General features: G+C 41.6%; 1 protein-coding gene across 10 annotated transcripts in view; it reads right to left on the bottom strand.

Annotated features, from left to right (window-relative positions):
• ULK4 (unc-51 like kinase 4) overlaps window positions 1-14983 on the bottom strand; it is a 598567-nt gene that overhangs the window by 159813 nt on the left and 423771 nt on the right. The window contains exon 35 of one of the 10 annotated variants that reach the window (XM_089306521.1): window positions 13648-14015. The exons of the other annotated variants lie outside the window; for them this stretch is intronic. Coding sequence (XP_089162647.1) covers window positions 13989-14015 — 27 coding nt within the window. The 3' untranslated portion in view covers window positions 13648-13988. Of the gene's footprint in view, window positions 1-13647; window positions 14016-14983 lie in introns of those variants that run through there. 10 annotated transcript variants of the gene reach the window in all.

Here is a 14983-nt window from a genome sequence, read left to right as displayed (position 1 = left end):
GAGACATAAACCCCAATACAATAATAATGGGGGACTTCAACACTTCACTTTCATCAATGTACAGAACAAGTAGACAAAAAAATCAACAAGAAGACAACTAAGATAACATACTATATAGTACAGATGGACCTAGTAGGTATTTACAGAACATTTCATTCCACAATTGCAGATAACATATTCACCAGCATATGAACATGCTCTAGGATAGACCATATATGAGGCCTACAGTAAGTCTCAACAAATTCAAAAAACTGAAATCATAACATGCATATTTTCTGACCCAAATGGAATGAAGTTGGCAGTTAATAACAAAAGCAGCTCAAGAACACATACGAAACACATGGAAACTGAACAACATAGCCCTGAATGAACAGTGTGCAAGAGAAGAAATCAAAAGGAAAATAAAAAAGTCCTTGAAATGAATGCCAATGAAAACACAAAACACCAAAATTTATGGGATACAAAAAAACAATATTATAAATTATCTAACAATGAATCTCAAGGACCTAGAAAAATACCAAACTAAACTTCAAATTAGTAGGAAGAAATAAATAAATTACTGACGCCATAAACAAGAGTGTCAAATTGTTAAGTCAACAACAGGAGTCACTGTGTACTTATTTCTCATGTGGGATCTGTCTTTAATGTGTTCTCCAATGTGAAATAATGCTATAACTAATACTGAAACAGTATTTTACACTTTGTGTTTCTGTGTGGGTGCAAACTGATGAAATCTTTACTTAATATATACTAAATTGATCTTCTGTATATAAAGATAATTGAAAATGAATCTTGATGTGAATGGAATGGGAGAGGCAGCAGGAGATGGGAGGGGTGTGAGTGGGAGGGAAATTATGGGAGGGGGGAAGCCATTGTAATCCATAAACTGTACTTTGAAAATTTGTATTTACTAAATAAAAAATAAAAATAAACACAAAAATAGAGAATAAACAAAACAGCAAAAGAACTAAACAAAAAATCAGTGAAGTTTTGTGAAAAAAAATTAACAAAACTGATAAACCACTGGCCCAACTAACTAAAAAGGGAAGACCCAAAGTAATGAAATTATAGATGAGAAAGATGTTACAAATGATATCACAGAATTCTAAAAAAATAATTAGGAATCATTACAAAGAGCTATTTGTCAGTAAATTGAAAAATCTAGAAGAAATGATCGACTGATGGACACACATAATTTACCATAATTGAAGTACAGACATAGAAAGTCTGAAGACATGAAGAAGAGACTGAGACTGAACCAGCAGTAAAGGGCCTCCCAACAAAGCCAAGCCCAGGACTAGGTGTTTCTCTGCAGAATTCCACTAAACTTGTAAGGAATATAAAACCCCAATTCTTAACTACTCAAACCAATTCAAAGCGAGGGAACACATTCAAACTGATTTTGAGAGGCTAGAATTACGTGAATTACAAAGTCAAAGACACAAAAATGATGACCATAGCTGCAAAATCCACCATAAAATACTAGCAAATCGAATTTAACACATAAAATTCACCATTCACCCAGGCCAAGTCGAATTTATCGCAGGGATGGTTTCACACACACAAATCAATAAACACGACACATGAAAGCAGCACAATTAAGGATAAAAGCTGTATGATTATCTCCATCAATGCCGAGAAAGCATTTGATAAAATACAACATCTCTTCACTAAAAAAATTTTAAAAATTGGATTTAGAAAGAATATACCTCCACACAATCTAGACAATGTATGACAAAACACAGTGAGCATCATCTTCAATGGGGTAAAGCTGGAAGCATTTCTATTAAGCTCCAGAACCAGACAAGGAAGCCCACTGTCACCACTACGATACAATATAGTTCTCAAAGTTTTAGCCAGAGCCATTAGGCAAGAAAAAGAAATCAAAGGAATACAAATTGGAAAGGAGAAATTTAAATTACCCGTTTACAGATGTTACCATCCTTTTATATAGGAGATGCAAGACTCTACAAAGAGGCTTCCAGAACTCATAAGAGAATTCAGCAAAAGTTGCAGGATATAAAAATCAACACATAAAAATCAACAGCATTATTATTAAAATGTCATCTCCAAAATTAAAAAAAAAAGTAATAGCATTCTTACCAACAATGCTCTCACTAGGAACTTACAAGATCACTTCCATTCACAATAACTACAAAAAATTTAAATTCCTTGGGATAAATTTAACTGTGTAAGATATCTGCAATAGGGGCTGGCGCTGTGGCGCAGTAGGTTAATCCTCCGCCTGCGCCGCCAGCATCCCATATGGGCACCGGTTCTAGTCCCGGCTGCTCCTCTTCCAACCCAGCTCTCTGCTATGGTCTGGGAAAGCAGTGAAGATGGCCTAGTTCCTTGGGCCCCTGTACCTATGTGGAAGACTCAGAGGAAGCTCCTGGATCCTGGCTTTGGATCGGTGCAGCTCTGGACGCTGTGGCCATTTGGGGAGTGAACCAGCAGATGGAAGACTTTTCTTTCTGTCTCTCCTCCTCACTGTAACTCTAACTTTCAAATAAACAAAATCTTTTAAAAATATATCTACAATAAATATTACAAAATGTTCATGAAAGAAACAGAAGACACAATACAAGGGGAAATATTCCATGTTTATGGTTTCGAATAATTAATATAATCAAAATGTACATTCCATCCAAAACAATTTAGATTCAGTATGATCCCAGGGACATTCTTCACACTACTAGAAAAAAAAAAATCCTGAAATACATATGGAAACACAAAAGACCCAAAATAGCCAAAGCAATCTTACACAATATAACCAAAGCCAGAAGCAGGGCCGGCATTGTGGTGTAGTGGGTAAAGCTGCCACCTGCAGTGCTGGCATCCCATATGGGCGCCAGTTCGAGTCCCAGCCACTCCACTTCTGATCAACTCTGCTATGGCTTGAGAAAGCAACAGAAGATGGCTCAAGTCCTTGGGCCCCTGCACCCACATGGACATAGGAGACCCAGAAGAAGCTCCTGGCTCCTGGCTTTGGATTGGCACAGCTCTGGCAGTTGTGGCCATCTGGGGAGTGAACCATTGGATAGAAGACCTCTTGCTTTCTCTCTCCCTCTCTCTCTGCCTCTGCCTCTCTGTTACTCTGCCTTTCAAATAAATACATAAATAAATCTTTTTTTAAAAAAAGCTAGAAGTATCATAATACCAAATTTCAAGACATACTCCAGGGCTGTTATAATCAAAACAGCCTGGTACTGGTACAGAAACGGACTTGTATACCAATGGAATGGAATGGAAACCCCAGAAAATAATTCACACATCTATAACCAACTAATCTTTGACAAATGAGCTAAAATAATTTCCTGGAGAAAAGACAGTCTCTCCAATAAATGATTTTAGGAAAACTGGATTTCTACATGTGGAAGATTTAAACAGCACCCCTACATCTAACACACAAATCTTACAACTAACACACAAATCAACTCACCATAGATCAAGGATCTAAACCTAAGGCTTTAAATCATCACACTGTTAGAGGAGAAAACAGGGCAACACTGCCAGATATTGGCCAACACAAAGACTTCCTGGATAACACTCCAAAAGTACAGGCAACAAAAGCAAAAATAGATAAATGGGATTATGTCAAGCTAGAATTTTCTGTACAGCAAAGTAAACACTCAACAAAATGAAGAGGAAAACTGATGGAATGGGAGAAAATACTCACAAACTGTGCATACAATAAAGGAGTAACATCCAGAATATATAAGGAGCTCAAGAAATGCAGCAACAAGGAAATAAACAATCCAGGTAAGAAATGGGCAAAGGATACGAACAGGCATTTTTCACAGGATGAAATATGGCCAGCACACACATGAAAAAGGCTCAGGATCACAAGACATCACGGAAATGCAAATAAAAACCACAATGAGGTTTCACTTCACCCCAGCTAGAATGTTACAAAAAAAAAAAAAATAATAAATGCTGTTGAGGAACAGGTACTCCACTATATTGTTGGTGGGAATGCAAACTGGTGCAGCTATTATGGGTGAGAGTATGGAGATTCCTCATAGAACTAAAAATAGATCTGCCAGTGACCCAGCTATCCTACTCTGGGAAAAATATCCAAAGGAAATGAAACCAGCATATGAAATAATTACCTACACTCCCATGTTTCTATCAGCTCAGTTCACAACAGCTAAGACATGGAATCACTATGTCCATCAGTGGGTGACTGTATAAAGCTACCAGTATATATACATGATGAAATATTACTCAGCTATTAAAAAGAATGAAATCCTGACATTTAGGACAAAAATGGATGCATCTGGAGATCATTATCCTGAGATCATCATTTTAAGTGAAATAAGCGAGGTCCATGTATCTTACGCTTTCGCTCATTTGTGGTAGTTAATATATAGAAACGGAATAAAAACTGTGTGGATGCCATGCCATATGGTGTAACAGTACTTCACTGGTATAATAGCACTTGACTGAATCACGCCAAGTGAATGACGATATGCTCACTCACACATTAAAAATATGGAAATGGAGGGGACAGTGAGGAGTCCTGGGGTACTAGTAATACTCTGTTCTATTTTGGTGTTGGTCATGAGTGTGGTCAGATAAATATTTGTCTATATACTAATGTGAATTTAATGGTATGTATATTGTATATCAATAAAATATTTTAAAAAATTAAGTGGCCCAGAAACACCCTAGATTAAGCCCTTGATGTCTCTCTCCCCTCATCTCTCTTTGTATATACGTATATTCAGAATGTGACGTAAATCAGACCATGTTATGGTTTTGTTTTGTAACTGGATTTTGCCACTCAATATGTCTTTTTCATGCATCCAACGATGATGTATTCAGAGCCTGCCATGGCTGAACACTTTGAAAAGAGCTGAGAGCCAAACAGAACTGTGACTTTCAGTCAAGATGTATGAGTTAACAACCTGCAAACCTCCTCCTCCACAATAACTAAATAAGGGGCCAGAACTGTGATACAGGGGCCACATTTATTTATTTGCAAGAGTTAGAGAAGCAGAGGCAGAGAGAGGGAAAAAGAGAGAGAAAGAGAGAGAGAGAAAGCGAGAAGTCTTCGATCTGCTGGTTCACTCCCAATTGGCAGAGCTGTGCCAATCTGAAGCCAGGAGCTTTTTCCGTGTCTCCCATGTGGGTGTGGGGGACCAAGGACTTGGGCCAGCTTCCACTGCTTTCCCAGGCCATAGCAGAGAGCTGGATTGGAAGTAGAGTGGCCAGGACTTGAACCAGCACCCACATGGGATGCTGGCACTGCAGGTGGCGGCTTTACCTGCTACGCCACAGTGCCGGCCCCATAGCAGCCACTTTCAACACTGGCATTCCCTATCAAATTCCTGGCTGTGACGGCTCAAGCACCAGCTGCGCCGCTTCTGATCCAACTTCTTGCTAATGCACTTGGGAGGCAGCACAAGATGACCCAAGTACTTAGACCCCATCATCCATATGGGAAACCCAGATGGAGTTACTAGCTTCAGCCAGGCCTGGCCCCCACAGCTGTTACAACCATTTGGGGCATGAATTATCATATAGAAGAGCACTCTCTCTCTTGAATAAATAGTTAAAAAAGAAAGATAATGGAAAATGTATGTTTCTCGTCTTAGGGAGACAGTATTAAATTTTCACTACTTAGTATGACACTAACTATAGATTTTATATACACTCACTCGATTGGGTTTTAGTAGGAATGGATGTTAGATTTTTTTCAAGTACATTTCTGCAACTACTAAGATGGTCATATGATTTTCCTTTCTTAGTTTCTACCTTATTGGCAGTGATTGATTTTTGAATGTTAAATCAAATCTGTGTTATTGAGGTTAACCCTATTCGGTCATGATGCATTTACCCTTTTAAAAATTGGGTTCAAATTGCTAAAATTCTGTTAAGAATTTTTGCAACCATGGCCAACAAGATATTTGTTGCGAATTTTCTACGAAGTCTTTGACTTTTGGTTTCAGGTACTAGAAAGCTGGCCCCTTAGAAGGGGCTGGGCAATGTTCCTCCCCTCCGTTCTTCTGGGGAAGCTGTGTCAGTTCAGTTCTACTTCGTTAAGGTCTGCCTGAATTCACCAGGGAAGCTATCTGGGACTGGGGGGTTCTATATAGGAACATTTTAAACTAAAAATTCTATTGCTTTAATAGAAACAGCATTATTCAAGTTATCTATTTTTCTCCCTTAAGTGAACTTTTTTTTTTTTTTTTTTTTACAGGCAGAGTGGACAGTGAGAGAGAGAGACAGAGAGAAAGGTCTTCCTTTTGCCATTGGTTCACCCTCCAATGGCACCGCACTGATCCGATGGCAGGAGCCAGGTGCTTCTCCTGGTCTCCCATGGGGTGCAGGGCCCAAGCACTTGGGCCATCCTCCACTGCACTCCCGGGCCATAGCAGAGAGCTGGCCTGGAAGAGGGGCAACCGGGACAGAATCCGGCGCCCCGACTGGGACTAGAACCTGGTGTGCCGGCGCCGCAAGGCAGAGGATTAGCCTGTTGAGCCACGGTGCCAGCCCGGCCCCCTTCAGTGAACTTTGATGGTTTCTAGCTCTTAAAGAACTTTGCCATTTCATCTATATTTTTAACTGATTATCAGAAAGCTGGTCATAGGATTTCCATATTTTCTTTTAACAAGTACAGAATTCCTGGGGATGCCTCTCCACATTCCCCTTTCACTCCTGATAGGGGTAATTTTTGTCTTCTTTCTTTTTTCCCTGATCAGCCTGGCAATGGGTTTATGAATTTTGTTGATCTTCTCAAAGAAAACAGGCTTTAGTTTCACCTGTTTAATCTATTGCCTTCCTGTGTTCTTGGTGCGTCTGCTGTGACCTTTGTTATTTCCTTTCCTTTGCGTCCTTTGGGTTTATTTTGTTCTGTTTCTAGTCTCCTAAGGCAGAAGCTGAGGTCACCGGTTTGAGACTTCCTCCTGTTCTAACGTAAGAGTCAGATTTATTTATATCCCGCTAAGTGATGTTTCAATAGCATCCCATATGCTCTGGGGTGCATATCCTCTTTTTCATTCCATCCTAAATACTTATTAATTTTACTTTGTTTTTTTTTTTTTAATTTTTATTTATTTTTTTTTAACTTTTATTTAATGAATATAAATTTCCAAAGTACAGCTTATGGGTTACAATGGCTTCCCCCCCATAATGTCCCTCCCACCCGCAACCCTCCCCTTTCCCACTCCCTCTCCCCTTCCATTCACATCAAGATTCATTTTCAATTCTCTTTATATACAGAAGATCAGTTTAGCATACATTAAGTAAAGATTTCAACAGTTTGCTCCCACACAGAAACATAAAGTGAAAAATACTGTTTGAGTACTAGTTATAGCATTAAATCTCAATGTACAGCACACTAAGGACAAAGATCCTACATGAGGAGTAAGTGCACAGTGACTCCTGTTGTTGACTTAACAAATTGACACTCTTGTTTATGGCATCAGTAATCACCCTAGGCTCTTGTCATGAGCTGCCAAGGCTATGGAAGCCCCCTGAGTTCACCGACTCTGATCATATTTAGACAAGGCCATGGTCAAAGTGGAAGTTCTCTCCTCCCTTCAGAGAAAGGTACCTCCTTCTTTGATGACCCGTTCTTTCCACTGGGATCTCACTTGTGGAGATCTTTCATTTAGTTTTTTTTTTTTTTTCCCCAGAGTGTCTTGGCTTTCCATACCTGAAATACTCTCATGGGCTTTTCAGGCAGATCCACGTGCCTTAAGGGCTGATTTGAGGCCAGAGTGCTGTTTAGGAAATCTGCCATTCTATGGGTCTGCTGTGTATCTCACTTCCCATGTTGGATCGTTCTCTCCCTTTTTGATTCTATCAGCTAGTATTTGCAGACACCAGTCCTGTTTTTGTGATCCCTTTGGTTCTTAGTCCTATCATTATGATCAATTGTGAACAGAAATTGATCACTGGGACTAGTGAGATGGGACTGGTACATGCCACCTTGATGGGATTGAATTCGAATCCCCTGGTATATTTCTAACTCTACCATTTGAAGTAAGTCAGCTTGAGCATGTCCCGAATTGCACATATCTTCCTTCTCTTATTCCCACTCTTATATTTAACAGCGATCACTTTTCAGTTAAGTTTCATCACTTAAGAATAATTGTGTATTGATTACAGTATTCAACCAAAAGTATTAAGTAGAACAAACAAAAAAAATACTAAGAGGGATAACATATTAAGTTGCTCATCAATAGTCAGGGTGAGGGCTGATCAATTTTTTAATTTGAACCATGCTTATTTAAAAGTGTGTTAAAGTATTTCAGATTTTTTGAAATACTTTTATTGATTTTAATTCCACTATTGAGTTTCATGTATTTATAAATTTATAATTTCTGTATTACAAAATACACATCAAAGTTACATAAATCTGTAATTTTTATACGCTTTATCTGACCTGAATAACTTTAAATGAAGGAGTGGGGGGTACTGTGGCACAGTGGGTTAAGCCACAGCTTGGGATGCCCACATCTCCTATCAGAATGCCCAGGATCGAGTTGCACCTCCTCTCCCAATTCAGCTTCTTTTTAATGCACCTGGCAGGCTGCAGCAGACGGTCCACGGCCTGAGTTCTGCTCACCCATGTGGCAGACCCAGCTCTGGGCATTTGGGGAGTGAGCCACAGCATGAAAAATAATCTCTTGGCCTTTCTAATAAATAAATGAATCAAACTTAAAAAAATAAAATGATTGAGATTTGGTGCATGGCTCAGGATATGGTCTATCGAGGTTCAATGATCAGTATGGCCTTGAAAGCACTTCTTTTCCCTTGTTAGGGGTTCCATGCATGCTGAGGAGGGCAGGCTGGTGGTAATATTAATTAAGTCCACCATTTCCTTGCTGGTCAGCTTGCTGTCCTATCAGTTACCAGGAGATGGGCACCAAGATCTCTGACTAAAATTTCAGGGTTGGTTTTTTATCCTTGCACTTCTAGCAACTGCTTGCCCCATGTAGTTGGTGAAGCACTCTTAAGTCTGGTTGATTAGGTCACTGCTTTATCATTAGAAAATCACTTTATTAACCCTGGTAATACAGCAGTACTTCAAAAAAGTTCATGGAAAAACAAATAAAACTGAAGTATATTTTGATGCAAAAAACTTGAAATTTATGTTTAGTTTTTCAAATGCACATTTTCCATGAACATTTTGAAGACCATCTTTATTATTTGCTATGAAATCCTTCTCTAATGCTAAAATAGCCATTCCAGATTTCTTTTTTTTTTTTTTTTGGTTTTTACTTGGAGCTTTTTTTTTTCTTTCAAACTTTTATTTAATGAATATTATTAGCATAATTTAATTCTTTTTTAAAAAAATATATTACTATTTATATAAAAGGCAGAGTGATGGAGAAAGAGAGAGAGAGAGAGAAACACCTTCCATTTGCCACTTCATTCCCCAAATGGCCGTAACAGCTGGGCTGGGCCGGGCTGAAGACAGGAGCCAGGAACTCAACCCACATCTCCCAGCAGGTGCAGGGGTCCACGTACCTGGGGCACCTACTACCTCCCAGGTGTGCACCAGCTGGAAGCAGAGCTGAGACTCAAACCCAGGCACTGCTCTGTGGGTATCCCAGGCAGTGTCTTAACGGCTGCACCAAACACCACCCTGCTCCAACGTCTTCCAAATTTGTCACCAATGCATTAAAAGCACTCTTACTCTAAATGCTTAATTATATACGTCTAAGGGGAAAACAGGAAGTCTAACGTCTATTTAGCACCCTGTAATTTGAAACTTTACAAAGTTTAGGGACTGCAGTGTACAACAATTACAAGGGGTCTGAACAACACTTGCCTTTTTTTCCTGTGTGACCCATGGCAAGGGGGAAGATCCCTTTCCAAGTCTTGCTCCCTCCTACACCGGGATCTGCTCCCAGCGCTCTATCCTTTGCACCCTCAGTGCTGTGAGATATCCCCCGGAGCTCTTTCAATATGAAGCCCTTTGCCGTCATGGCTTCCTCTGGGACAACTTCATCCTTTTCAGACAAACCACCTTTGCTGTGTTCTACTACAGGTCTCGAGCCTCTCCACCGGGGGCAGTGTCAATACTCGCACAGTCAACGATTCCTTCTAAAGCGCCTGCAGTATCATTTTTAGCTTCTTTGATGGCTTTCGTCTCTGCTGGACAGTCCCTTCTCTCACTCACTCATCTTTGCAGAAATGCTACAAGGACTGACCACTAGGGGACAAGGAGGCAGTGTAACCTACATGCTTTGCTGTCTGTGCACAAAATGAGAAATAGATACACAGGGACTAATTGCTGACAGACTTTGGAATAAGTGACACAACTGGTCACTGACGATGAGGCTACTTATTGGCATAGGGACCTGCTGATGCAAGAGCCAGCAGCGAGGTCTGCACCTGCATGCTCTTACTTCCAGTTAATACATCCCAGTGACTGCAATCTGGACTGTGCTGTTAGGGAGACTGGTGTTATTTAACCGAAAATTCGTGCATATCAGAACCATGAATCTCTGCATGTGTACAGGATATATATTAATTATCAAATGATGTGGATTTTAAATATTTAAAATTATATATGATTTTTGAATTAAATATATATTTTTGTTTTAAATTAGCATGTTATACTTAATATAGACTTTGATATTTAATTTAACCTTATGCTACTAATGTTTTCCCATACTGTTATTTATACTTGGAAAATAAAAAAGTTTAATAGTACTAGCAGGGTGGGCATTTAAACACAGTGGTTAGGATACTGCCTGGAAAGCCCTCGTTCCATAATGAGGTATCTGGGTTTTCTTCACTCTGCTCCTTATTCCAGCTTCCTGTTGACGTGCACACTGGGAGGCAGCACATCATGTCAAGTACCTGGGTTCCTGCCACCACATGGGAGATCAGGAGCGAATTCTAGGATCTTGGCTTCAGTCCCAGCTGTTGTGGGGCATTTGGGGAATGAACCAGTGGATTGTAGATATCTCTAAGTCTCTCAAATTTTATATATATATATATATACACACACACACACACACACACACACATACACACATGGAGGGGGGGAACCGTACTGGCTAGAGATTAAGGGAATATAGTATCACAGAATTCTTCCCTAAGAGCAGAATTTAATTAATTTTTAATTGAGCAACACAATTAACAAAGTTAATACTAAAAATAATGCTGTGAAGAGTATATCTACTTACACAAATAATTCTGTTTTTCTCTGATTATTTCCTATGCATAAATTTCCAGAAGTGGAATGACTGCATTCAGAGGCATAAACAATTTTAAGGCTTTTGATTTATGCCAATTTACATTTTAATTTACCAATTTATATTACCACTATCAGTTCACAACTTTGAAAATAGGAGAAGTAAAAACTTCTATTTCATTTGTTTTACTTAGGCTTACTTCATTACTAGTGAGCTGTGCTTGGTGAAATTAACAACGGACAATTGTACTTTTTGTTGCTTTGAATCCTCTGTTAAATCCTTTGCCCGCTTTTCCTAGGGGTACCTGTCTATTTCTAACTGATTTAAATGACCTGTTATATGCATCGACTTGTCACAGTCACAATACCTTACAAACGAATTTGTTCTAACTCCTGCAATTCCAAAGACCATGGTCATTACCATCTCATCGAAGTCTTATGTGATAAATGAGATGTATAAACCTGAAACCATACTGAAATGTTCAAGGGTTCGGACCTATTCCAGTAGTCAGCTTTTAGAAGATCTCACGTGCCTCACTGATATGCACAATATACATTAATTACCAAAACATATTGTTAGCCTACATTTTAAAATAAAGACAAGTGTTCTGAGAGCAAGACATAAAGTACACTCTTAAAAAATCCTTTTAGTGGATCAGAGTTTTCTTTTAGCAAAATGTTTTCGACCCACGTTCCACATTCTACCTTTTTTTATTTCCCGAACTCTCAGCTCTGCTGTGTGCCTGGTCTGTCCTGTTACCCCAGTCTTGTTCTACTAGGGAACAGCCTTCATACTGAAGCCCTGCTGTTAGGAGAGAGCTTGGAAAGAAGACAAGGAAGATGCTGGAGTGTAGCTCACCCATGGGCAGGAACGATCTTCTGGAGGAGCTACTTTGGGCTCCTATTGTAACCCACCGCATAAATGCATATTTCCCTACTCAACATAGGGCAGGCAGCCATGGCCAAGGATAAAGGTGCGACACAGAAAGCCACTCTGCTGTTTTGCAACCATGTCAAGGCAAAGATTTAAGAAGCAATGGAAGCAAACAGACCCCCAGTCCCAGAACCTTCTTTCGAAATCTCAACACCGTGTGTCAGAGCCCTGGAACAGGGTGACGGTGCTGTGGCCATCTATTTTGACGGCTCAGATGCACCTGTGCTCACTGCTGCTGCTGAAATCCTGGCACTGGGTTTTATACATCACAGTAACTAGAAGTACGGCAGTTTTCCAGAAGCATGGGATTCTCCCAGGCAATGTCATCTGCTCTTTTGTAACCTTTCTTGTCCATCAGAAATAGGTTACAGATGGTTGTTTTAGGAATACAGCCTGCCCCGTGAAAGTCAAAGCAAATGCTGCCAAGCAAGAGGAAAGCAACCTACAGAGAGAGGAAATGCAGGCAGTTTTAAAGCAAGTGAGCTGGTGAGCGCCCCTACTCCACCTCCCAGAATGCCCAGCTCCGCAGGGCAGGAGTAGCCAGAAAACTAGAAAAACTGTTACTTGAACCTCTGTCTTACCAGACTTGATCTGTTTTCAGTTATACCGAGAAAATACACTGCATTTCTTAGCTCTTTCCTATACAGATACTAATCCCTTCTCTGTAGCATGCCTCAAAGTGAAACAAATAGATATTGGCTCTGCTTTCTTAGGGCTAAAGTATACTAGGAAAGACAGAAATGTAGACAAGAGACTTGGGTACCAGTTAATAGGAACTGTTATGGGTGGGGAAGCTGGGGATGCCAAAGGAAGCGGGGTCAGGCAAAACAAAATCTAGTCTTGTAGGATATAAAGGATCTAGTCTTGTAGGATATACCCGACTTCCTGAAAGGGCTAAGACCTAGAAGATGAGGAAGAGTCTGCCAAGTTGAACGAGGAAGAGATGAGAAATCACAGAATGTTTAAAGGACGGGAAAGATGGGGCACAGGGCACACACTGCAACAAGGAAAATCATTAGAGAAAAGGCTAGAAAAGCTAAGACAGGCTCAGGTTATCTATGCTTGCCTAGACCTACGAAGACGACACAATTAATCCAAGAAAAGGGGAGGGACCCATCGAAGGTTTGGTTTTTTTTGTTTTGTTTTTTTTTTGTTTGTTTGTTTTTGACAGGCAGAGTGGACAGTGAGAGAGAGAGACGGAGAGAAAGGTCTTCCTTTGCCGTTGGCTCACCCTCCAATGGCCACCGCGGCTGGCGCACCACGCTGATCCAATGGCAGGAGCCAGGTGCTTCTCCTGGTCTCCCATGCGGGTGCAGAGCCCAAGCACTTGGGCCATCCTCCACTGCACTCCCTGGCCACAGCAGAGAGCTGGCCTGGAAGAGGGGCAACCGGGACAGAATCCAGTGCCCTGACCAGGACTAGAACCCTGTGTGCCGGTGCCGCTAGGTGGAGGATTAGCCTATTAAGCCGCGGCACCGGCCAAGCACGGCTTCTTATTCAAAGTGATCACCTCATTTAAAAACTGATCTAGAATGCAGTCTGGTTTTCCATTTATTTTATTCTTACTCAGAAATAAAAATACTATGGTCAATTACCTTGCTTGATCTGTAACCAGTCAACTCATCATCTCCTACAGTAGCCAGATCCTATGTTGGGGTCAACAACTGAGCGTCTGAAATTCCCCCTGAAACTGTGAGGTGTGTGCGGAACTGCATATCGGGGAGTCTAGGCGCTTTCATGAGACAAGGCTCCAGAGCCAGCAGGTTCCCAAGACGGGCTGAGAACCGCTGGGTTGCACCCACTTCACTGTGATTCTCCCACCACGCGTAAGGTGTCATTCATGCCCAAGTGCAGGAGTCTCCCTTCGTCACGGCTCCCTCTGTGCAGCTTCAGTCATCCACAGGCAACTGCAATGTGTCGCTGTCGGAAGGAAAAGGCGCAGAAGCAATCCACCGGTTCACACTGCCCCGCTCTGACGGTGACTGGAACACGAGCACTGAGGGGCCGTGACACCCACGCCGATGGCCGAGACAGCAGCTAAGGGACTAACGTTGGGGAGCATATGCCCTGTGCACACGCTGGGCAGTGGGGTGATGTGGGCGTAACCAGGGCAGGGAGTGGGGGAGATTTCATCACGCGCCTCAGAGCGGCCTCCTGGGGACATGTGGAGGAGGTCAACTCTAAGTTGTGACACTAAGTTAACACCTAGTGTAAGCACTAAGTCGCCACTCTACGTTATTCACCTCATTCAGCTCACCAGGTAGGCACTGTATCACCTCACACCACCACCACAAGAGGAAGGGCGGGTACAGTACAATGAGACACCTTCACAAGGAGGGCGCCCACACCTACATAACTTTCACTATAGTATCCTGTTATACTGCTCTATGTTACTGTTGTTGCTAATTTCTCACCAAACCTAACTTACAAAACTTTATCACAGGTATGGAGGGATAGGGAAACACAGCACTCACACTCCCCGACTTGCAGTGGAATTCCATCTGGTAAACTCACCATACACTGAAAACATCGGAAGTCAAACATGCACGGAATACGCCTGACCCACTACTCACCACACTAGCTGAGCCTCCTACAGCACCCTGCAGAGTCCAGGCTGCTTCCTCTCACCACTGTGTTGCTGTCTGGGAGCTGCAGCTCATTGCTCAGAGGGGGAGAGGGGGAGAGAGGGAGGGAGGGAGGGAGAGGGAGAGAGAGAGGGAGGTAGGGAGGGAAGGAAGGAGGAAGGGAGGGAAGGAGGGAGAGAGGGAGAGGGAGGGAGGGAGGGAGGGAGAGGGAGGGAGATAGAGAGAGGGAGGGAGGAAGAGAGAAGGAGAGAGAGGAGAGAAGGGAGGGAGGGAGGGAGAGAGGGAGAGAGAGGGATAGAGGGA

Source organism: Oryctolagus cuniculus, chromosome 10 (assembly GCF_051225735.1).
Source record: "Oryctolagus cuniculus isolate XC-2025 breed Fujian yellow rabbit chromosome 10, ASM5122573v1, whole genome shotgun sequence".
Taxonomy (NCBI): Eukaryota; Metazoa; Chordata; class Mammalia; order Lagomorpha; family Leporidae; genus Oryctolagus; species Oryctolagus cuniculus.
This window is presented reverse-complemented; position numbering and strand designations above follow the sequence as displayed.